At 45.1% G+C, this 23,728-nt stretch overlaps 1 protein-coding gene across 10 annotated transcripts in view; it reads right to left on the bottom strand.

Annotated features, from left to right (window-relative positions):
* unm_hu7910 (un-named hu7910) overlaps positions 1 to 23,728 on the bottom strand; it is a 38,576-nt gene that overhangs the window by 3,290 nt on the left and 11,558 nt on the right. For 3 of the 10 annotated variants that reach the window (XM_062480241.1, XM_062480239.1, XM_062480243.1), the window contains 6 exons: positions 21,606 to 21,674; positions 18,955 to 19,134; positions 17,677 to 17,721; positions 17,523 to 17,561; positions 16,911 to 16,958; positions 13,737 to 16,392 (listed from right to left, as the gene is read on the bottom strand). In XM_062480241.1, coding sequence (XP_062336225.1) covers positions 14,408 to 16,392; positions 16,911 to 16,958; positions 17,523 to 17,561; positions 17,677 to 17,721; positions 18,955 to 19,134; positions 21,606 to 21,674 — 2,366 coding nt within the window. In that variant the 3' untranslated portion in view covers positions 13,737 to 14,407. Of the gene's footprint in view, positions 1 to 5,810; positions 5,949 to 6,022; positions 6,113 to 6,182; positions 6,282 to 7,120; positions 7,258 to 7,576; positions 7,728 to 7,812; positions 7,900 to 8,013; positions 8,100 to 8,197; positions 8,240 to 8,651; positions 8,760 to 8,856; positions 8,911 to 8,981; positions 9,018 to 9,117; positions 9,151 to 9,979; positions 10,022 to 10,503; positions 10,549 to 10,890; positions 10,933 to 11,005; positions 11,039 to 11,125; positions 11,189 to 11,551; positions 11,609 to 13,736; positions 16,393 to 16,910; positions 16,959 to 17,522; positions 17,562 to 17,676; positions 17,722 to 18,954; positions 19,135 to 21,605; positions 21,675 to 23,728 lie in introns of those variants that run through there. The other 7 variants (XM_062480247.1, XM_062480249.1, XM_062480246.1 and 4 more) reach the window with 6 other exon arrangements.

Raw genomic sequence — 23,728 nt, 5'->3', positions numbered from 1 at the left:
AGTCTGAGATTGTACGAGCTGTATTGAGGGTAACCAAAGGGTCTTTTTAAAGAGTACCTTACAAACAAAGATAACTTCACTGTAACTGAGCTGAAGAAGGTTCTTAGGACTCGCATTCGGGATAAAAGTAGTAGAGAGTTGTTCCAGGAACTGAGTAATACCAAACAGCAAGACAGGGAAACCACTCAACAGTTAGTGTATAGAATAATGGCCCTTAGGGAACGGGTACTGCTTGTAGCAGAACAGAATGATATCGACTTTAGTTATGACAAGAAATTAGTGCAGGGGGCTTTCTTACACACACATTACCAGGGTTTAAGTGAAAAGGATAACAACATCCGGCATGGCCTTAAACCATACCTCGCCATTCCCCAGGTCAGTGATGAAACCATCTTGGAACAGATAACCAGGTTGACAAGTGAAGAGGCGGAGAGGGCAAAGCGTTTCTTATCTTCCACAAAATGTAGGCCAGTCACAGTCAGTGCTGCCCAGCATCCTGGAGATACAACAATTAGCTCCCCAGCAGAGCCATCCATTGTATCTGAAGTTAGAGCGAATGCTGTCGCTGTTACGGAACTGTCAGCCCAAGTGTCTGCATTGACTAAAATCCTGGAAAAATGTATCCCCCACCAGCCTGACATGTCAAATTTCCCCCCAATGGTAGCTTCCACTTAGCCTGGTCCTAACCAGATCCTCGTACATTTCATTTGTACAGAGGGTCTGGGATCGCTCCATTGACAAGCGTTAACTTCCTTGAAGGCGGGTACTCTGTTGAAGTTTAAAACTATTGGATCTGCCCAGAGCCACTCTGATCTGCCATAACCAATCGCTAGTGTTCGCTTTAGCCAACTCCTTCACCACTACTGTAACGGAGCTAGCTGCCGTAGCTGGAAAATCTAACTTTTCCCGAACCCCGTGGGGAGGAGGGCCACAACATCATGGCCACTAACAAAACTCAGCAAGGATTTTTCTTGCTCCGGCTTTAACTTATGGATATTCGGCAGCGTTGCCACAACCGACCGAATAGCTTCGCTCGCATCTTTCTCCGCCATCATTACTGAACTACAACTCAAACTAGTGCACAACATCAACGTCATCGTTCTCAGCCACTCCCTCTGTTCGCTGATTGGCCCTACAAAAAATGTGTTTCTGAAAACCGACTAATACACCGAAATCGCAGACCTAGTACAGAAGCAAAATCAAAATTGAGCGGAAGTACGTAGGAGGGCAGAGCCAGGCTAGCTTCCACTGTGCAATCCCAGAGAACATCAAGGAATGGAAAATGTCAGAAATGCCAACAAAAGGGATATGATTCCTGCAGCCACTGTTTTTGTTGTGGACAGAGTGGACACCGCGCTGTAGGGTGCTTGAACAGGTCAGGGTCGGGAAATGGGAGGAGGTCATGGGAGAGGGACGGCCTGTGACTTGCCCCAATTCACTTCCCTTCTTGATTGTAGCTCTGCCAACACGGACAGCTCAACCATCTTACAAACCTACCTCAAAACCACTGATGTTAAACGGGGTCTCATTTATAAAGCTTGCGTACGCACAAAACGGGTCTGAAAATGTGCGTACGCCACTTTCCACGCAAAGGTTGTGATTTATAAAAAACAAACTTGACGGGAGAATGTGCGGTCCTCCACGCAAACTCTGACCCTCCCGTAGGCTTAAGGCTTATATATGCTTCTGCGTTTTTCGAAAAACGGACACATGGGAACGCCCTCTTCTCCGAGGAACGCCCTCTACGAGCTCTCCGTCAGCCCTCGGAGAGCCCCGGAGAGCTCGACGTGCACCTCCTGAATTTTCTAACTATCCGTCGTGAGCGACGGAGAGCTACGGAGACCCCTCACACCCTTGGCTGTGATTGGTCAGTATTAAGAATCGCTTGCGTCAGGGGCGGGGTTGCCGGGATAAACAGGACGAACAGAATCATCTGAATTAAAATGTGACGAGAAATGGGCAGTGTAGTTGCTGAAAATGTGCGTATTTTATTGATGAAACGGCTAATTTGTAAATTTGCTCCGACTTCTCGATAACCTAGGTAAATAAACACTCCACGCCGATTTACAAAAAAACGTTGCGCCACCTACTCTTCTGGCGGTGAATTGTTTTCAGCACCCACAGCCTACGGAGAACCATAAACGCAGTCTATCCGTCCGTATCCGTGCGTATCCGTGCGCCCGCCCATCCGTAAACGGAGACGCATATTGCGGCCTTTACGCGCATTTTGGAAGCAGTTGGAATTGGCGACGCAGATGACCGTACTGTAGTCAGACTGCAGAAAGTGAATGTGGGAAGAACATTACTCGTAATATTTATATATTTTGTTTTCCTTACACACGTTTTTTTCACTCGATTTCATAATTATCATGAAGATTAAATCCAGCAGTGTTATTTGCGCTTGTACTGACTGATAATTGTTCCATAAACACCTTGTACAATCCAACTCAAATTTTAAATCAAAATTCAGCGCTGTATGTCTCACCATCAGATTGTCCACTACGGGATGTAGGAGGGGGAGATGCCCGAGCCCGACTGCATGGAATACAGGATAACATCACATATCCTACCTTTAGATAACTGCAGAACACATTGTATAACTAAATATATTTCTTTAATACTGTGCATATATCATCATATGTCAAAAACGGGAAATACAGTCGTTAAGATCCCGCGCAATCGCTACACTCCACGTCCTCGTTATCAGTCCGGACTTCAATAAACTACTTGTTCATAACAAAACACAAATTTCAAATTGTATCTCGATTTGCGGTATCACTGGCATAGTTGACGCCACTCGCACTGTTTTTTTTTTATTGGTGATCCAACGGCCACCAAATAATGTGGTTTTCGGGCCTCCACCAATAGGTTAACAGTGTCTGAGAAGTTGTCATGCGCCATGATTCACCGTGAAGAACAATCGCATGCCAGGGTCATTAATATACTGGATTAGCATTCATGAGGTGCTTTGCATTGACTATTTATGGTTAAAAATGGGCGTGTTCAGGGCGGGGTACAATGCTGATTCACGTACGCACACTTGTGGGTAATCTGTGATTTATAAAGGGAACATTGCGTACAGGTGTGCGTACGCACGGTTTTATAAATCAGAATTTTTGTGTGCGTATGCCATTTTAGGCTTTTGGGCGTACATACACTTTTAGTAAGAATCCTACGCACAGTTTTATAAATGAGACCCCAGCTCATTGGAGGAAAATGTATTGTATTATGTTGTATTAATGGGGTGAAAACTGAGATGCTGTTAGATACAGAGGCCCAAGTGAGTGTTGTGGGCAGGGAGTGGGTGATGAAGAACTTACCATATACAGATATCAAACCGCTAGAGACTCTTCTCTCTGAACCTCTTTATGTTACTGCAGCCAATGGCTCTAGCATTCCATTTCATGGCTGGATTGATGCTCATTTACAAAATCCTTAGTTTTAGTCAGGGTAAAGCATCCATTCAAGTCCCTTTCCTCGTTGCACAGAGCAACCCCAACTACCCCCTGCTTGGAGTCAATCTCATTGTGGAGCTTATTCTGGAAGACATTGCAGGCCCTCTCAATTTGAGTGTTCTCTTAAGTGAGGCTTTAGACTTAAAGGTCTAACCGCAAAAACAATTGTTTCTGTTGTCCAAGAGGAACAAGTGGTGGAAAGGTCACAGGGCTGCCTCCTCATGACGGGAAAGAGAGGCCTCATCATCCCATCTGGCCAAGTGTGGGGGGTGAGGTTCAAGGTGCTAAATTGTCTTGAGGAAAGAACAATGTGTTTTGAGCTGCCATAGAAACAACTTTGCCTGAGGGACTAGAACTGTTCCCATCCATCATGGACGTGCAGGGTGCTTACGCCAAGCATGTAACCAAAAAAAGACTCCAGTTTGCGCCTCTGTGTGGATTTCCAAGAACTTAATCGCAAGGCCATTCCTGACCGACGCCCCTTACCCCGTATCCAAGACCTCCTTGACAACTTAGGGGGGCAGTCTTGGTTCTCCCTTTTGGATCAGGGAAGTGCGTATCATCAGGGATTTGTGGATGAGGGGTCACAACACTGCGCTGCTTTCAGCACGCCATGGGGGCTTTATGAATGGATCAGGCTTCCATTTGGGTTAAGTAGTTGCCCAGCTGTGTTCCAGAGGTGCATGGAGTCCGTTCTTGAGGGTCTACGAGATGATAATTGCTCTCCGTACCTTGATGATGTACTTTGCATCCTACGCCCCATCGTATCATAGATGTTAGAACACAGCCTGGCTCATCTCACTCAAGGAGTCAACCACACAGTGATCAGTCAGCATTAAGGCCTTTAGCAGCAGGGTTTCAGCCCCCTGTTCCACCAGTTAATCAGCTGGAGCAACCTGCACAAGTTCAGGGAGTGCCAGAAGCCTTTGAAAATGTCTGTGATGACCTTGAGGGTGTGGAGCTAGTGCAAGAGCAGTAAGAGCTCATGCCGAGAAGATCTGAACGCACAGTGAGACCAAGAGAAATGCTCACATATCAAAGCCTGGGTCAACCGTCATACCAACCTGTAGTCCACGCAGTAACGTATCACCCCCCTTTCCAGAATGACCTGTTGCCATACTCCTCGTATCTTGTGTGGCAGTCTCATTGGAGACCAGTTTTGTGGGGCTATTAGCACTGGGGAGTAGTTGCAAATAATCAAGATGTCAGGAGACCTCCTCTAAAAGTGGGGAAGACTGTAGCGGGCTATCCTCAGTGCCGCATGCCCATACACACAAACACACATACATGCATGCACCCTATCTTGCTTGGTTCACTCCAGTCCACTAGAGACAGTGAGATGTCATTGGATGCAATCTGCAAGGCAGGGAAGGATAAAAGAAGGAATTGGGGAGCTTTTGTTTGAACTCCATGCCTGTTGTTCCTTCACTTTTCAAGGTAATATAACCTTTTCTTGGGGGGTTTGAACTGCTGCAAATGAATGTGTATGATCTAAAACAAGCATACTGGTAATGAGGTGTTACGTTGTTAAAAGATGTCTGTGTGTGTGTTTAATGATGTTTGTAGATTGTGATTGAACATGTTTTTGGGCCACGGATGGTGGTAGCCTGTCTTGAATAATTATGCCATTGGTAGTGAACATGAAATGATTGTGGTAGCCTGTCTTTTATTGATCTTTAATAAAAATGAACTCCATGCCTTGACACCTGTGTTGTTCCTTCACTTTTCAAGCGTAAGGAACTAAATCAAATCAAATGTATTTGTATAGCCCTTTTTAGACGCAAGCATGTCAGAGAGGGACCCCCTCCTCCCTGTTTGTGCTGGCCCAAGTTCCCCTAGGCTTGAGGGCGGTAACAATTGCATGGCTGCTTAATCTGTAACGCGTAATGATTTCTTGTTCACTCAACTGAAAAAGTGTGATCCTTGTGGCAAAAATCCTTTCAGCTCGTCTCCTTGGCCTATGTCTTCCTTTTGCTCGGATTACTGCTGCCATTTCACCAGGAGGCATATGCGAAGAAACCCGTAACCCGGGTTACACCTGCTTTTAAGAGGCGCATAATTTTCACCGCAAAATAGCCGTACTTTCACAGGCGTTTTTTGTATGCAGAATACATAATTAGGCGCACTTTACGCATCCTCTCCCATCTCTTTGTGGAAAACTACCACTTTCCCCTTGACCCGCACCTGAATGCATATGCATGACACGGAAAAGCGCAATTTGCCATTTTCAGTTCCCAGTCCCAGTCTGCGCTTTTACCTAGCACGTTGCGAAACAAATACGCCTGAAGTGGGCGCAAAGCCCACAGTGTCCAGACCCAGACAGGGGTCCAGACAAGGATGCAGGAGGTAGCCTACCTTGACCAGGTCAGTGTAGCCGGTCTCCTGGGGTGTCCACCAGGGCTGTGCCTGCAGGCCCTTCACGTTGTACAAGGACCTCTGCCACACCGACGCAAAGTGACCCCTCTGATGGCCCCGCTCATACCACTCATAGGCCTGGAGGACAGACAACACAGTTACAGAGGGAGGGAGTGTGTGTCTGTGTGTGTGTGTGTGTGTGTGTAACTTACGCTGTTGTCTCCCACTCTCTGCAGGGCATCTCCTAGGTGGAAGTAGAACCTTCCATCGTCTGTTCCTGGGTCACCTGACTCCAGTCCCTCCTGGACAGCACAGAGCATGGGTTAGGAGTATAAGTGTGTGTGTGTGTGTGTGTGTGTGTATGTGTCTCACCCTCAGGTATGGGATGCTCTCTGCTATTTTGTTCTCTGACTTGAGGATGAAGCCGTAGTGAACCTTCGCAAACCCATCGTCAGGGGCAACAGCCAACACCTACCAGGAGAGGGCAAGAACACAACCATCAAACATTCTACAGCATCAGAATCTAGCACTCATCCTCCACATCAGGACCTAGCATGCATCCTCCCCTTCAGGATCACTCATCCTCCACATCAGGACCTAGCATGCATCCTCCCCTTCAGGATCACTCATCCTCCACATCAGGACCTATGCGAACAGCTTTATTCTGGATCTATTTGTGGGCGACTGATAGTGTATTTCTAAAACTGATACAGATTCTTAGGTGAGAGGAAAATCTGCTTAATAACTTATTAAACTTGTGAATTGGCTGATATATATATGTATATATACACATCTGCGATGTAGAGGCCATATCATTAATTGGTACAGCATTGTCAGGTTCAGTCAAAGTCCCTCCCTGAATGAACAACGAGCACAAGGCACTAATCACCTAATGTACTCTCAAAGGTTGCAGACAAAGTTTAGTCAGGCAGGCTCTGCTCCCTGATTCACTTGTGACAACAAACTGCATGAGGTTGATTAAGTCCTTTTACTATGCCTTTGTCCCCTTACGACAAACCTGAAGAAAATTATAGGTGTTCATGTGGCCGAATAGCTGATTAATTCACGACAGCCTTTACTAAATAATCGGCCAGCCGATAAATCAGTCGACCTCTAATGTTCATACTGTATTTATTTGAGGGCGGCGTTTAATCGAAGAAATACGGTATGTGAAGTATGTTAATACTTTATCCTGTATTTCTAATGTAAGTAACTAAGCTAGAACAGCAGTGTGCCAGTCCCAGAGGTCCTCCAGGCAGGGTACTGGTCTGAAGGCTGCTGGGGCAGCACAGGGAGATCTGAACACAGACCTCCTCATAGACCCTCCGGGCGCTGTGGTTGTCCCCCAGCAGCAGGTGAGACACCCCCAGGTCATTCTTCAGGCTCAAATCCTCAGGAAAGATCTGCACCAGCTTCTCCAGGGTGGCCAGAGCTCCTCGCATACGACCTGTGGATGGGAAACACCCTTCATCTTCATATGACCTAGGACAGGGTATGACCTTCACATGACTAAGGACAAGGGATGCCCTTTATATGCCCAAGAACCGGGGGTGACCTTCATATGTCCTAGGAAGGGGTATGACCTTCACATCACCTAGGACAGGGGATGACCTTTACACAGAATTACCTTGGATAGGATGGCATTTGACCTTTATACAGTATGTAATAGGATAGGAGAGGCTATGACAAGTATATGAGCAAGGATAGGAAGAGATATGACCCCTCTATGACCCAGGACAGTGGATGGCCTTAATCCAGCCTGTTACCTAGGAACTGCTGTCTCTCAGCACGCCTCTTGAGCGAGGCTCTGACGAGGTCTGGTGTGGCGCTGGGCAGTTCTGACGCCTCCCGGTACGTGTTGATGGCCTTCTGGAGCATCTCATTACTGCGCTGCTTCTCAGCCATATCATCCTCGGCCTGGGACACGGACACACATACACTTCCGTTACCCTAGTACATCCCTCGGTGTGTGGCCGAGGCTTGGACTCAGACAGGTGTGTACCTGAGCTTTCCCATAGCGACACCTGGGGCTGTGAGGGTACTGTTGGACTAGGGCCTCAAACGCCCTGACGGCCTCTTCTGCAATACCCTGGAGCAACACACAAACAATCACTGATAGTCCAATATCTACAGTACCAACACAGAAACAGTGTATTTCTGTAGTAGGGAACATTTATTTAGTCATACCCCCAGACAAGAATACCTTTTTCCGTAGCTTGTCTGCTGCCTCGATCTCTGCCTTGATGGTTTTATCAAACTTGTTCAGCAGTTTGGGCTTCTTCTTCTTAACTGATGGGAGGACACACTCTGTTAGGTGCACACGGTGAGCTAAATCAAGACCTAGTCAACACCGAGTGAATGCCTTGAAGTATCTGATGGACTCGAACCTTTGTCTATCAGCTTCTCCTCTGGCTGCTCTGAAACACTTCCTGTGAGGTAACAGAGGAGACAGCAGAGTGAGAACCGAGTGGAGCAGACTACTCTACCTGTGCTTCACACTGTCAACCACCAGAGGGAAAACTGGGGGTTCTGACTGGGCTGCACTCCAGCTGTGGAAAAGTCAACAATAACAAGTTCTACTAATCCATGTAGCCTGAGAGTCAGTGGGAGTTGGTGACCCTGTGGTGTCCTTGAACGAGGAAGCTGTAGGAAAGACAGAGGTCCTGAAGGAGCCAGGACATGCACAGCTACGGTCTTTGTGTGTGACAGCTGTACATACACACCACAGGCAACACTTCAGCATAGCTGTCAACAGCACGTGGACTGAGTGCTGTCTCCATACTGTCACACAGGCTACGGAGGTCAGGGGATATAAAAGTAGCACTGTGAGATGTGGCTCACCTGTTGATTCTGTGGCTGCAGGTTCAGCCTGGGGTTCTGCTGCTGGCTCCTGTTCTCCCTGGGGCTGGGCTTCAGAAGATGGCTCTGTGTGTGGTTCTGGTTCAGACACTGGTTCATAGTTTGAATGGTAGAGATAGAAACATTGGCATGGAGACACCTCTGACCAGCAACATAATGAGTTCATATGAGTGTGTGAGGGAGTCACCTGGTTTTTGAATATACTGTGATCCTGACTGGTCGTCATATGGCCCAGACTCCTCTAGAAACAGACAGACATGTTTGACACTGACCTTCGGGAGCAGAAACACTTCTACATTACACCACACTCACCTAGTGTCTCTTGTGGCTGGGACTCCTCCACCAGCACTGAAACACACAAGCTGACAGTTAGTGAAGCCTGGGATTATTGGGAGAGTAAGATTTAGAGTTCTGAAGACAAAGATATTACACTGTATCAGACTCTCACCTCCTTTGGTGTCAATAGTGTTCAGCTTGTCTTCTACAGAAGGAAGGAGACAGACATTCAATAGAGCTGAACCACATACCTTCAGGAAATGGACTGAACAAAGCAGTGATGTGTTCCTGACTGAAGTGGTGTGTGTGTGTGTGGTGATAATGACCGTCCAACCAACCAACCATCCATCAATCCATCCATCCATTGTGACACCCCCAGTGAGGGAGGAGGAGAGACCAAGGGGAGGCAGAGGATAAACCTGAGAAAGGTCATTGAGGGCAACTATTTCCACCTGCAGGCAATTGGGGGCCTAATTGGATGGCCTACAAACCCCGGAGATTGTGCCAGAGAGGGAGTTGAAGGCTACAGGGCGGTAGGACAAAGCACCATGCAGCACTGCACATCTAGGAACAAACCTTTTTTTCGATCTCATTATTATTGTTTTGCTTTGCAGGAGCCCTGGCAATAGGTATAAGAGCGGCTATTCTCTTCCCCGACTCAGCCCGGACTGGGAAGCACATTTAGTTTTTGGGGGATTTGGTAGCTTTAACATTGTGTTTTTTTTGTGAAAATAAAATTAATTTAAATTCTGTTTTGAAAATCTGCCTCCTGGAATCTGTCGTCCTACCCTGGGCATGCCATACCATCAATCCATCCATCCACCAAACCCTCCATCTAATCATGCATCGATCCATTTAACTACCCATCAATCCATCCATCTATCCCCTTAACCATCGATTCATGCATCTATTTAACCACCCATCTAGGCGTCCATCTATCCATTTAAATTACCATCCATTCATATGGTGGTACTGACTGTAGTGGTGTGTTTGTATGTACAGACTATAGTGTGTGTGTGACATTAAGTACTGACCGTAGGGGTGTTCATCTAGAACAGAATGTTTACTGCTGTCATCTGAGGAGAGACAGAGGTGAGGTGACATCCATCCATCTAATCATCCTTTCATCCAACCATCCATCTTTCCACTTAATCATCCATGTAACGACCCACCCAACCACCAATCCATCCACCTATCCATCCAGCAATCCATTCATCTAACCACCCATCTATCTAACCATCCATCCACCCACCAAACTCTCCATCCATCTAACTAACCCTCCATCCACCTATCTAATTAACCATCCATCTCACCATCCAAATAACCATCCACCCACCAAACCCTCCATCCATCTAACTAACTAACCATCCATCTAACCATCCATCAATCTATTCAACCATCCATCCACCTAACTATCCATCCATTTAACAATCATCCATTCATCCATCCATCCATTTAATCATCCATCCATTCACCCACCCACCCACCCACCCAACGATCCATCTATTCAACCATCCATCCACCTAACCATTAATTAATCCGTATAGTGAACACAGACCTGGGACAAACTCTTCCTCAGATGGTGGAGGCAGTGGCACAGCAGCTGGAATGACATGACAGACAAGATGAGACAGAGAGAAAGACAGACATGACAATACAGATGGAGAGAGAAATGAGAGAGACAGACAAGATGAGACAGGCAAACAGACAGAGACACTTGATGAGATAGACATGATGAGACAGACATGAAGAGACAGACTGACATGAAGAGACAGACTGACATGAAGAGACAGACTGGCATGAATAGACAGACATCCAGAGAGACAGTAACAGACAGAGATATAGACAAGAGTAAGACAGAGACAGGCCCACAGGAAAACAGAGACTACAAGCTGAGGTCTACCTCCATTCTGTGTACAACATGAAGCAGCTGAAATAAACAAACCTTGGATTTCAGACTCCAACTTCAACATCTGAGATCCATCCACTGTTGTAAGCAATGACATTCCCAAGTGTTAGAGGACACCCAAATGGACAAACAGAAAGATAGGCAGACTCACCATCATCCTCCACTGTGAGACCAGGGACATCATCTGAAAAGGTATTAAAACCCAGTCAGGAACCATAACCATGTGACTAGAAGGAAATGTTCTCGACAGGTCTCCTAGAGTTCTACTCACCCTGGACAGCCACATTATTGGTCCCTGCCTTGGGCTCCTCCCCATGGCTTGTTTCTGTCTCTTCTGAGGACAACAGAGTACCACTAAAGCACAAGTCTCACTTCAGAAACAGTTTAACAGCTTACCTCATGAGCTAGCTTTACAGACTTGGCTATGCTAAGTCAGGTTAGGCAAAGGCTAGCACAATGTTAGCTAGCATGTTCTCCTCAGTACCACTCCTGCCTTGAGCTAGCTCCAGACTAGGCTATGCTAAATCAGGTTAGACAAGGATAGCAGAATGTTAGCTGGCATGTTCTCCTCAGTACCACTCTTGCTTTATCTCCCAGGTAAGATCTGGAGCATCATTATACAACAATGTTATATGACCCTGAGTACAGGGGCTTATAGGTGCAACTTAGTGTGTATGTGACCCATCTGCTGTCTCACCTGGCTGTTGCTGGGGGTCTGCAGGCTGGACCACGGACACAGGCCTCCGTTTTAGCCCTGCAGCCACAGCACAGACATGTTTACACACACACACACACTCTATCCAGACTGGTCAGTTTTCTGACATTAACAAAAAATACAAAAAGTACAGTAGTTTCACAAGAGTAACTCAGTACTTTTTGTCATTCCTCAGGGCAAGACATTATGGATGTTAGTCAAATTAACAACAGAGTAGAGTACAAGTTAGAGTGCAGTATCGTACAGAGTTAAATACTGTAGAGTATACAGGGCCGGTCCTTCCCTATAGGCGACATAGCCGCCTAGGGTGGCATGAAGAGAGGGGCGGCATTTTCCGAAGTGCATCAATTAATTAACCCTCCCGCACAAAGGACGCCAACCGCGCCACGTCATATGTCCGTGTTGTGGTGCACCGATTTGCGCTCCTGGGGGGGGGGGGTGTCCATTGACAAGCGTTAACTTCCTTGAAGGCGGGTACTCTGTTGAAGTTTAAAACTATTGGATCTGCCCAGAGCCACTCTGATCTACCATAACCAATCGCTAGCGTTCGCCTTAGCCAACTCCTTCACCACGGAGCTAGCTGCCGTAGCTGGAAAATCAAACTTTTCCCGAACCCCGTGGGGAGGAGGGCCACAACATCATGACCACCAACAAAACCCCCCCCACAACAACAAGACCACCACGTCTCCTGCGCGTGATAAATCTTACCTAGGGCGCCAAATGTGCTGGGACCGGTACTGAGAGTATATTAGAATAGTAGAGTACAGGTTATGTAGTAGAGTACATATTATCGTAGGGCTACTACTAACGATTATTTTAATAATCAATTAATCTGTCGATTCTTTTTTCGATTAATCGATGAATTGGATAAAAAAACAAAAAAGCATTAATTTCCAACCCTTTATTCAAAAACAGAATTGACAGTGCAAATTCACAGTGCAAAAAAATCTTCAGAATGTGCACAAACAGGCACACATAACATTTTGAAAATGTTATTAATATTAGCGTGGATTTAATGCTATTTTCCAAGATGAGCAATTTATTTGAGTTTTGTTTAAAACTTTATTGAAAATTGAAAGGTTGTGGAAGTAGGCCAGACTTTATTAGAATAATCTGGTGTATATTTAATATTTTTTGACACAATTTTGAAAAAAGTTAAGATTTGCGAGGATTTAGCTATTTTCAAAGATTAGTGAATTTCTATCATTTTATTTGAAACTTATTTGAAAAAGTAAAGGCTGTGGAAGTATACCAGACATTGTTAAGATACTCTGGTGTCTGAGGTTTTATATTCCTAAAAATATTATAAAAGTCTACATTTTTCAAAATGGTATGGGTTGTTTTCACCCGGTCCCTAACGCGATGCTGCAAAGTAGCGTCTTCCGAATGTGAGACGAATGTCGAATATGAAACTAACTTCACCTCGGTCAATTAACACACTGTTTCGGTGTATTTAGTGTGAAATGCTCACACACCTTGGATGACTTGGGTCGTACTGATTTGTCTGCCTCCGCCATGTGTTTCAGAACAACGTTACTCAACGTCTCTCTGATGGCCTTTCCTCTACCTCCGCTCCGCGCTCAACTAAACTTTTTTTTTAATACTCAAACATCTCCGCGACATATTGAGTGTCGTAATAATCGCGCGACACAACGAATCGATAATGAAATTCGTTGCCAAGGTTTTTAATAATCGATTTTAATCGATTTAATCGATTTGTTGTTGCAGCCCTATATTATAGTGCAGTACAGGACAGATTATAGTGTAGTAGAGGACATATTATAGAGAGTAGTAGAGTACAGGTTATAGTGAAGTAGAGGAAAGATTATAGAGAGCAGTAGAGTACAGGTTATAGTGTTGTTGAGTACAGATTATCGCAGTAGAGTACAGATTATAGTGTAGTAGAAGACAGATTATAGAGAGTAGTAGAGTACAGGTTATAGTGTTGTTGAGTAAAGATTATCGCACACTAGAGTACAGGTTATAGTGTAGTAGAGAACAGATTATAGTGAAGTATTGAGTGTAGAAGAAAACAGATTATTGTATAGTAGAGTACAGAATAGAGTGCAGTAGAGTACAAATTAGAGTGTAGAAAAATACAGATTATAGTAGAGTACACATTAGTGTCTTGGCATTGATCAGGAAGGAGAAAAAGGAGACAGTGAGCTAGTTGATCTAAATGTTTACTAGAAATTAAGATGCAGTCACAAAAAAACAACAGCAGCATGAGTTATACTGGTTTACAGTTGGTGGTAGCTCTGCCTAGTGGATTCAAAATGAACATGCTGCAGTCTGGCATCAGCCTTCAGTGTTTCAGATAAAGTTCTTAACATCTGGAAACACATTGCAACACATCTGACAATACAACAATTTTCATTTAAAAAGGTGATACCAAAAAATAAATAATGATCAACAAGACATGAAAAGCATGTGAGATGATCTGAGTTTGATAACTGGCTTTAAACAATACTTTCCACATTCTGAGGGAACATCCCTTAAATGTTCATGAATCCTTGCAGATTAACTAGATATTATTAGATATTATCTGATATCAAGTCTCTTTTTTATCACTAACACAAACAAGCTTTTAATATAATATTTTCAATCTGACTAAATCATGCACTTCCATCTGCTCTGCCAGACACAAGGGACTGGAGGGAGCTTCCTGAACCAGATGTGCTCCTCCCAGCCACACACACACCAGGACATGATGACTAGGAAACAACCCAGAACTGACATGTCTCTTAGCTAATACTTGGCCAGACGGATGCTGGAAAGACCAATCAATAGTTCAGAGTTTAGCACCATTTGTCACATCGTCACCCTGGTCCAGAGGTGTCATTTCTTATTGGCCTTGGTGTTTTTCTGAGGTTTGAGGAGGTCTCGCACGGACACACCCTCACCTAGACGTCTCTCCTTAGTGGGCCCACTATCTCCTCCATCCTTGTTGGACCTCTCCTCTTCCTCCTCCTCCCCCCCTCCCCCAGACCTCTTAGCATGTGTTCCTTTAGGCTTCTTCTGAGGATCCTCTTCATTCTGCTTCTCCTCCGGCTTCATCTTCCTCTCCTCTCTCACTACTCTTTCCACCTCCACCATTTTCTCCTCTGCCTTTTCTTTGCTTGTGGCCTCCTTTCCAGTCTTCTCCTTAGTCTGCTGTTCTGCCTGCACCTTTACCATCTCCTTTACCATCCGCTCTCTCTCCATCCTTTCTTTCTCTATGGCTGCTCTCTCTTTTTCTGCCCCTTCTTTAGCAGCCCGTTCTTTCTCCAGTCTCTCTTTCACAGCCTTCTCCTTAGCGACTCTCTCCCTCTCCTCTTTTTCCTTAATTGCTCTCTCTTTGGCTAAGCGCTCTCTCTCCATATTTTCTACTCTCTCTTTTGCTGCTTGCTCTTTGGCCAAGCTCTCTTTCTCCAGGCGCTCCCTCTCTTTCTCTAAACGCTCTTTTTCTTTCTTTAACTTTTCTTTTTCTAATTGGTTTCTCCCCAATTGTTCCTTTTCTTCATTGATGCCCTTCTCTCTCTCCAAGTTTTGCTTGGCCGCTCGCTCTTTCTCTAGTCTTTCTTTCTCTGCCTTTTCTCTTGCCAGTGTCTCCTCCAGTTTCTCCTTCTCTGCCTTCACCTTTGCTAGTTTCTCGTTCTCAAGTCTCTCTTTCTCTGCCTTCACCTTTGCTAGTTTCTCATTCTCTAGTCTCTCCTCTGCCTTCTCCTTTGCTAGTCTCTCTTTCTCCGCTTTCTTCTCTTGTCTCTCCTTCTCAGCCTTCTCCTTCTCCAGTCTCTCCTTCTCTGCCTTCACCTTTGCTAGTGTCTCCTTCTGCAGTCTCTCTTGTCTCTCCTTCTCTTGTCTTTCCTTCTCTGCCTTCTCTTTTGCTAGTCTCTCCTTCTCTAGTCTCTCTTTCTCTTGTCTCTCCATCTCCAGTCTCTCCTTCTCCAGTCTCTCCATCTCCAGTCTCTCTTTTTCTGCCTGCTCTTTTGCTAGTCTCTCCTTTTTCAGTCTCTCCTTTTCTTGTCTTTCTTTCTCATCTTTCTCTTTTGCTAGTCTCTCCTCTTGACTTTCTTTCTCTGCCTTCTCCTTCTCCAGTCTCTCCTTTGTCTTCTTCTCTAGTCTATCCTTCTCTTGTCTTTCCTTCTCTGCCTTCTCTAGTCTCTCCTTCTCCAGTCTCTCCTTCTCCAGTCTCTCCTTCTCCAGTCTCTCCTTCTCTAGTCTCTCCTTCTCCAGTCTTTCCTTCTCCAGTCTCTCCTTCTCTGCGTTCTTCTCCAGTCTCTCTTTTTCTGCCTGCTCTTTTGCTAGTCTCTCCTTTTTCAGTCTCTCCTTTTCTTGTCTTTCTTTCTCATCCTTCTCTTTTGCTAGTCTCTCCTTCTCTTGTCTTTCTTTCTCTGCCTTCTCCTTCTCTAGTCTCTCCTTCTCTGTCTTCTTCTCTAGTCTATCATTCTCTTGTCTTTCCTTCTCTGCCTTCTCCTTCTCTAGTCTCTCCTTCTCCAGTCTCTCCTTCTCTGCCTTCTTCTCTAGTCTCTCCTTCTCCAGTGTCTCTTTTTTGAGCTTCTCTTTCTCTCTTCTCTCCTGCTGCTCCTTTTCATCTCTAAGCTTGGCCTCCTGGGCCTTCAGTGCAGCCTCCAGCCTCTTCTGCTCCAGCCTTTTCTCCTCAGCCTCCAGGGCCTGCTGCCTTTTCTCCTCCTCCCTGGCCATCACCTTCCTCACCTCCGCCAGGGCCATGTTGGCTATCTTCTTAGCTTCAATCTTCTCGTGGATCATCCTGAGCTGCTCCTTCAGGGCGGCCTTCAGCTTCCTGCCCAGGTGCTTGGTGGGTAGCTCTGGTGCAGTGAGCCCTGGGGGCGGAGGCTGGATTTAACATGTGACTTGCACGCCACTGCAGTACGCCATCGACATGCCCACATGCTTCTGCAAAACGATACTCCAGCTTCCAACTGAGCCGTCCTTCAGCTAGCATCTAACCTGAACAGCAGCATTCAGATAGCAAACAGACAATCATCCATAACTACATTCTGTCCATGCATGAGACCACTCAGGTTCAGTTTGGTTATCTCACACAGCAGCAGAGCCACAAACTGGACCAGGGGCACACATAGGAGAGGTCAACAAGATGTGACATCATGACCATGAGGCCAGATCCAGTGAGGACACCAGCCCTTGTAAGGACAGGAGTGGTTCTATGAACTCTCCCTGTGGGATTCACATAGCTAGAAACCACACACAAGCCTGGTCAGTCCTATTATATGTCATACTGTCACTCTTTCAGGCATTCTTTCACATGCATTGTCTTTCTAAGTAAAGCTGGTCAGTCAGAAACACGCCAGACCTCCACACAGGTAAAAAATCCCAGTACCTTTGGATTTGTTCTTTATAGAAACAACTTCTCCAGGGCCCTGATCTGCTAGGAGGAAGAACAGTGTAGTAACACAGCTTCTGGTGAGGGGTAAAGTTAGTACGGTCAGTACCACCACTCACACACAGGAGGCTTTGGCTTAGCGAACCTCTCCATGTTTTTCTTATGTGGGACCTGGGTTTGAAACCCACATCCTTCTGACACAGTGTCAAGCAAATTAGCAACCTCCAGCCTGAGCTGTGTTTTGTGGTCTGGATGAGACACAGGATTGTTAGGATGTGAAGCCACCATCCTACATGGCTGGGCCTATTACCACATCACACCACATCCCCACAAAACCACATGTCTGAAAGAGCAACACAAACACTGTATGTCTGGGAATCTCTCCCAGCTTTTCTTACACCCAGAGAAATCGGAAAACATGTTACACCCAGAGAACGTGGTCAGGATCAGGCTCTGGCTCTGTCTGGGGTGTCATGCTCATCACATGCAAGTCCTGGATCCAACATACATGATGTCTCCAACCCCAGACCACCTCAATAAACACAAACACACGTGACTTTATTAAAAAAGGGACAGAACGTTCATGCTGGAAAATATGGCCAATTATACCTTTATTTTTTACTTTTTTCTTAACAGCAATCTTGTCTTCTGATCATTTAAAGAGAAAAATGCCCAGATATTAGACACAGACACATTGGACTAGAATGGAGGCTTTTCTAACAACAGAGCACGTCCTTTACTAAGGTTAGTCCACACTCAGTACCTTTCTCCAGCTTCTCTCGTTTGGCGGTAAGATGCTTTTTCTCATCTGATAAGACAGAAATACTATAGTTAGCATGTAGCCATTATTGGGCTAACATACTTACAAGTTAGCATGTAGCCTAGCATTAGGACAACAAACTTACATCCTAGTTAGCAAGGAGCCTAGCACTGGGCTAACATTAAGCTGCTACAACAACAGTAATAAGAACAGTAATAACTAGGTCTATACATAAACAGAGTCAGCTTCAAGTGCCCAGGCGATCAGTATTGTACTCTGCCGTTGAAGCCTGACGTTAGTGACAGTTCCAGACAGACATAAACATGCTGCTCTGTGTCATTAGTCAAACATTCACCATGATGCCCTCTCAATGTCTAGTTCACTAGGTCACGTTGGTCATCACAATGACAGCACTCTGAGCTCAGCCTAACACTTAAGGACTGCTATTGTGCGCTGTTTGGGACTATGGGAACAAAAAGTGTAGAAATTCTACCCCGTTGGTGACTTGCTTTATTAGTAGGATTCAGAATGAAGGCTGCTGACGTGCACATCCACAGAGTAAGACTTTCATAAACACAGACTACTATCCAGTGCCACCAGTGTTGCGGGATGCAGAGCAGCAGAGACAGAGGGAGCAGGGAAGAGGCCATATTGCTGTTAATGGGATCACACACAGCAGAGGTTCCCAACTCACAGGTCTGGGGGCCAGCAACCTAAATACACTAACATCTACTCACTAGAAACCTGCTACTGTGTGGCTGAAATGTGAGATTCCATCACAGGTTTAATCACAGCGCTATGTGACAATCTGACAGATTAGTAATAATTTGTAAATGTGGTTGCAACGCATCTGCTAAATGAAATGAGTACATTATAATACAGTGTTATACAAGACATACAGACACAGATGTATGGAACAAAATTTCCTATAATGCATCATGCTATTATAGTCTTGCAGAATCTGACCAAAGTGTCCCAAGAGTCTTGTGTGAGTAAGGTCCAGGCTCCATTCTATACCAGGGCACACATATCATAGCAGCAAGGTGCAGCGGAGGCAGGAGACAGGAATGACATTACACACATATCCTCCATGACAAGACCAGTCTCCTCCTCAACATCCTGCTCCAATCCTCATTGGTGGCCTCAAGGCTCTGGAGCCATGCTATTGGTTCAGTCTTTTGTCCTGCTCTGCTACTGGTTCGGATTCGGAAGTCCTGCTCTGCTATTGGTTCTGAAGGTCCAGGATGACCCCAGTAAGCCCCGGGTCATCCTGAGACGTACCGCCCACCTCTGCCGCCTCCTCCCTTTCCTCTTCTTCTCCCTTCTCTACCGGCGATGTCACCACGTCAAACAGAAATGTGAAGAAGCCATAAAACCAATCGGAACCCTCTTCCGCTAAAATATCAAGCACTTCCTCTAGTGACTCAGCGCTGTCACCAGAGGAGCCCTCTCTGGCCAGGCCTGACAAGAGAGAACAGGAGGGAAGGAGTTATTTGGAAAAAAAGTGGAAAAAGATGGGAGGAAAGGAGGGACAGAAATGAAGAGAGCGGGCGTAGGAGGAGAGAGAAGCTTGTGTAAGTTGAAAAACAGCCAGAAAAAATATCAAAAAATAACAGGATTCAGTTTAGTAGGAGAATTTTCAACCACTTTCAGATTCTGACAGACCTGACCCCAAACCTTCCAACAGACCCTCCAGCTCTCCTTTTGAGACCTAGGGCACCCAGCGCAATTGACTTTGTACACCAACGCATGTATCATTCCTATTTGCACCCGACTCACAGCGGACTTTTCCCTCCACAGACGCACTGTAAATTAAAGGTAATGATCTGTTAATCTGTAAATTAGGGAATGAACTTGCGCTCCCGGGGGCGGTTCAGCAAAAAGAGGAAGCGTGTTCCGGCGCAAATGTTCCCTGGTGCAAATGTTTCCTGGTCCGCCACAGACCAGGAAAAACGTAGTCTAAAGTCAGTGCCGCGTTATTCAGATGCTATTTTAAGGGCGCATGCTTGGACATAATGTAGCGTGTGCACAACGTGCATACACTTCATCTACACAGACGTTTAGATGAGAGCAGTTCCCATTTTTGCAAACCATACATAATTACAAGGCAAAATATTACCACACGAGGGAAATCATTGTTGTGTCCATGAAGATGTGAAAAAAGGCATACATCTAGCGTACACATTTACCCAAATTATTCAGGCTAATTGCAGTAATGACGGATCAAACCTGTTTGACCAATAGTGGCAAGACACATAAGGAGGGGTTTCTCCCATCCCATCCACATGTCACTTCTCTGTCTTTTACGGCCCTGATGAGAACGACGGTCTCCTCGGCTGTGAACCGCTCCTGGCATGCGCCTGGCAAATCCGCCATTATAATAGCAATCCGCCATGGAACAAGCGCGCCTGATTTTAAAGGGAATGTGAGATGACGCTCTGATTGGTTTATAGCACGTTACACCCAAACCACACCTACGAGTGATGTAGCTACTTCAGACCAACACATTTTAGATTTGCGTCGGGCACAAGAGTCATTTATCCCGCTGGTATAATAGCAACAGCGCCCGAGTTCCGCCCACAAAGTTACGCTGCGTTCACACTGCAGCGTTTTTTAACGCTCTGCATCGCTTGCCTTCCCACAGTACACCACGCACGGGGGCGTGTTAGACAAGTTAATACAGAGTTGTAGTTCTCTAAGGTCACTGTTGTAGTCATGGCCAAGCGTGCAGATTTGGGTTCATGTACTCACAATATCGATCAAAATACCACTTTTACACAACATTTATGTAAGTGCAAGATTTTACTAGTGCAAGATTACAGTAGAATACATGTTACGCCACCGGTCACTCAACCAGTCGTTTGTAGGCTGGGCTAGCGAGCTAGCAGTGGCACAGAACAGTCACGTAATGTGACGACTAAATTTAAAAGTAGGCTATAAAAACACACTAGGAACAATGACGACATCGGTAACCATGCACCATGCATTATTAGTATATTAGTATTATTAATGTATTCTTTAAATTCAGGCTCGTCACATTAGTAACTTTGTTCTGAACAGAACTGGGTGTGCAGACACATACAAAAAGTTTCTCCTCCATCTTCAAATTGTCAAACCTAGAAATGTTTACCATGACGAACAGTTGCTACGTTACAAGAAACAAGAAACCAATCCGATTGGACAACGCTAGCGTTTTCACGCTCCTCATTTACATAAAGTTGAGAAAATCCAACTTGCAACGCTCCGCTCCGCTCACCTTCCCACAATGCCCTACGCGAGCGTCAACGCCTGGTTTCATTGAAAATGAATTGGAAGCCGACGCCGCGCGCCGCCCGCTCCGCTGCAGTGTGAACGCACTGTTACTTGTGTTTCAAGTTTGATACTTGCGTTTCAGATCGTTTAAATATGGCCCCTTGTGTGTGACAGCAATGTGCCCTGGTGTTTGATTGGGTGATCAGTTAACAAGGTTAATAGTGGAGGGTGGTGCTACCAGACATTATGGGCAATGTCAGTGATGTGGAGTAAAGTGGCATCCTGCGTCAAGGTCGCCAACTCTAGAACCATGAGCAACCATGGTTAATTGTATATTTTATTTAATTCTAATTCCACTAAGTACTGCTAGTTTATGTACCCTTAATATAGATAGTCCACATATTTAAATTCTAGGTCCCTAAATGTTTATGTTTATATTATGTTTATAATAAACCTGCCAAAGCAAATTCCTTGTGTGTGCAAACTTTCATGGCGAATAAATACCATTCTGATTCTGATTCTGATAGAAGCTCATTAAAGCTAGGCACTAGCAAAACTGTGGCTTGTTATCTATGCCACAGCTGGCTAAGTTAGGCCACTGCTCCTGAGCCAGCTGTAAACCAGGACAGGCATGCTTCATGATGCCACAGAGAAGTAGCTTCTAGAACAGATTGACTTGCCGAGGAGAACTTTGGCGTCCTCAACGTCAAAGTCCCCATCTCCGTCTGCGTCGTACGCCCACAGTTTACCTGAAAGAGACAGGGGCTTGTTAGCAGCTTGGTCCCGGCCCCTCAGTCTGTCATGCAGTTTGAGCAGGAGAAGGACTGGATGGCGTGGCGGTGATGTTAGAAACAGCATCAGCTGGAGAGTTCCTTATGGAGTCAAATTAGGGTCAATAATATTTTGCATCCGTAGAAATTGTTCTGTATCCGTAGAAAAAGATTTGCATCCACAGAAATAGTTTTGTATCCGTAAAAAAAGTGTTGGTCAAAAATATTTCGCATAATACAACACTTTTTACAGATGCTAATGTATTTCTACGGATGCAAAACCTTTTTACAAAAGCAAAACATTCTCTGCGGATGCAAAACTATGTCTACGAGTGCGAAACTATGGCCGTGTCAAAATCGGGCCAAAATGTTGGCCTATCAGCACGATGCTTGTTGAGTAGCCAATCAGAATTCTGCTCACAAACCCAGTCTCATAGTTCTGCGTATCTATGACTAGGGATGGGTATCGAGAACCGGTTCTTATTTAGAACCGGTTCCCAGTGAATCGATTCCTTGGAATCATCAGCCAAATTCTTTAACGATTCTGTTAACGATTCTCTGTGCCGTTGCGCATGCACACATTTTTATAGTTTATTCAGACTGCAGCAAACATGGCAACTAGGCAGAAGAGTTCTAAAGTTTGGTTGTATTTCACACGACAAAATGACAACAACGCCACTTGTAACGCTTGTAAAAAAGTCTATTTCGTCGAAGGGAGGAAATAAAACAAATATGAAAAAGCAATTGAACACACAGCATGGAATGAAGTTACTGGAACGTCATCTGTTCGATGCATGCAGCAGCGTAGCTAACGTTCGTGCTTCATCTCTAACTATCTAAGGTAGAGCTAAAGTGCTCAAAAGTGATCACAAACACTTGTTACTGTGTGAAGCAATTTGCCTTTATTGTGTGTAGTCGATCAAGTTATCTTCTGTCCCGTCGTTTGAAGCATACATTTTAGCTCCAGCATTCGTCTCCCATTAGTATTGATCTTATTGATCACGTTATCGGGGGGTGTGTGTTATCAGCAAACGTTCGCGTGTCCCATTATTAAACTGAGCATATCGATTTTTAATCCATTATTAAACTTAGCATTTTAATCGTTTAACCTTTTAATAGTCCTGTTAAATGTGCCTGAAAACGCCTAAACAACATACCCAAAGTACATTGAAAGCTGTTGTTGAACCATTTGGAGTACATGCATGTAAATGGTCTCTTTCGAAAGGTGACACTTATTTATCCTGTTGTTAGGACCCCTTTAAGTCCTACTGGTGTTGAGTAATAGAAGCTTGAACACAAGGAAACTGAAAGTTTCTATCTCCGACTAGATTTAGTTTTGAAAACAAAGGCCTGAAGAGGCCTAGAGGTGGTAGGTATTAGCTCATTTCAGAGCCAGTTAAAGCCAGTTTGAGAAATTCGTTTAGAACGAGTGTTTGTGTGTGTGTGTGTGTGTGTGTGGGTGGGTGGGTGGGGGTGCAGGACGCACAGACCTAGTTGGCTGTAGAGGGGAGAATCGATAAGGAATCCTCCCAAATTCCTGGGAGGATTCCTCCCATTCATTTCTATCAACAGAAAATACGTCTATATCACACGCAGAAATTCATCAACTCTTATCATTTTACGTCATCATCCAGACTCGGATTTTACGAAGATCACTAATCGATATTGACGTGTAATATTGAGATGATAGTTGTCTCGAGTTATAGAGAGTTAAATCAGAATAAATAAAATAAAAATCTCCATAATGTATTCCCATAATTGCCCACTCAGGATATCTGCCAGCCCGCTGCACTTCCATAGCTGGCAAGAATCAGGCGCTGGTTCATGCAGAAGACTCTGAGACCTAGTGCGTCATGAGCATGTCGTCATATCACGGAGTCGGGGCACACCTTCCTAACAGGGCGGGGTATTTAACAGGATAGACAGGATAAATTATGGAGATTTTAATTTTATTTATTCTGATTTAACTGTATAACTCGAGACAACTATCATTTGTGATATAGACACATTTTCTGTTTATGGAAATGAATGGG

Source organism: Osmerus eperlanus, chromosome 15 (assembly GCF_963692335.1).
Source record: "Osmerus eperlanus chromosome 15, fOsmEpe2.1, whole genome shotgun sequence".
NCBI classification, from domain to species: domain Eukaryota; kingdom Metazoa; phylum Chordata; class Actinopteri; order Osmeriformes; family Osmeridae; genus Osmerus; species Osmerus eperlanus.
Note: the sequence above shows the minus strand (reverse complement) of the source record. Positions and strands in the feature narration are given on the sequence as shown.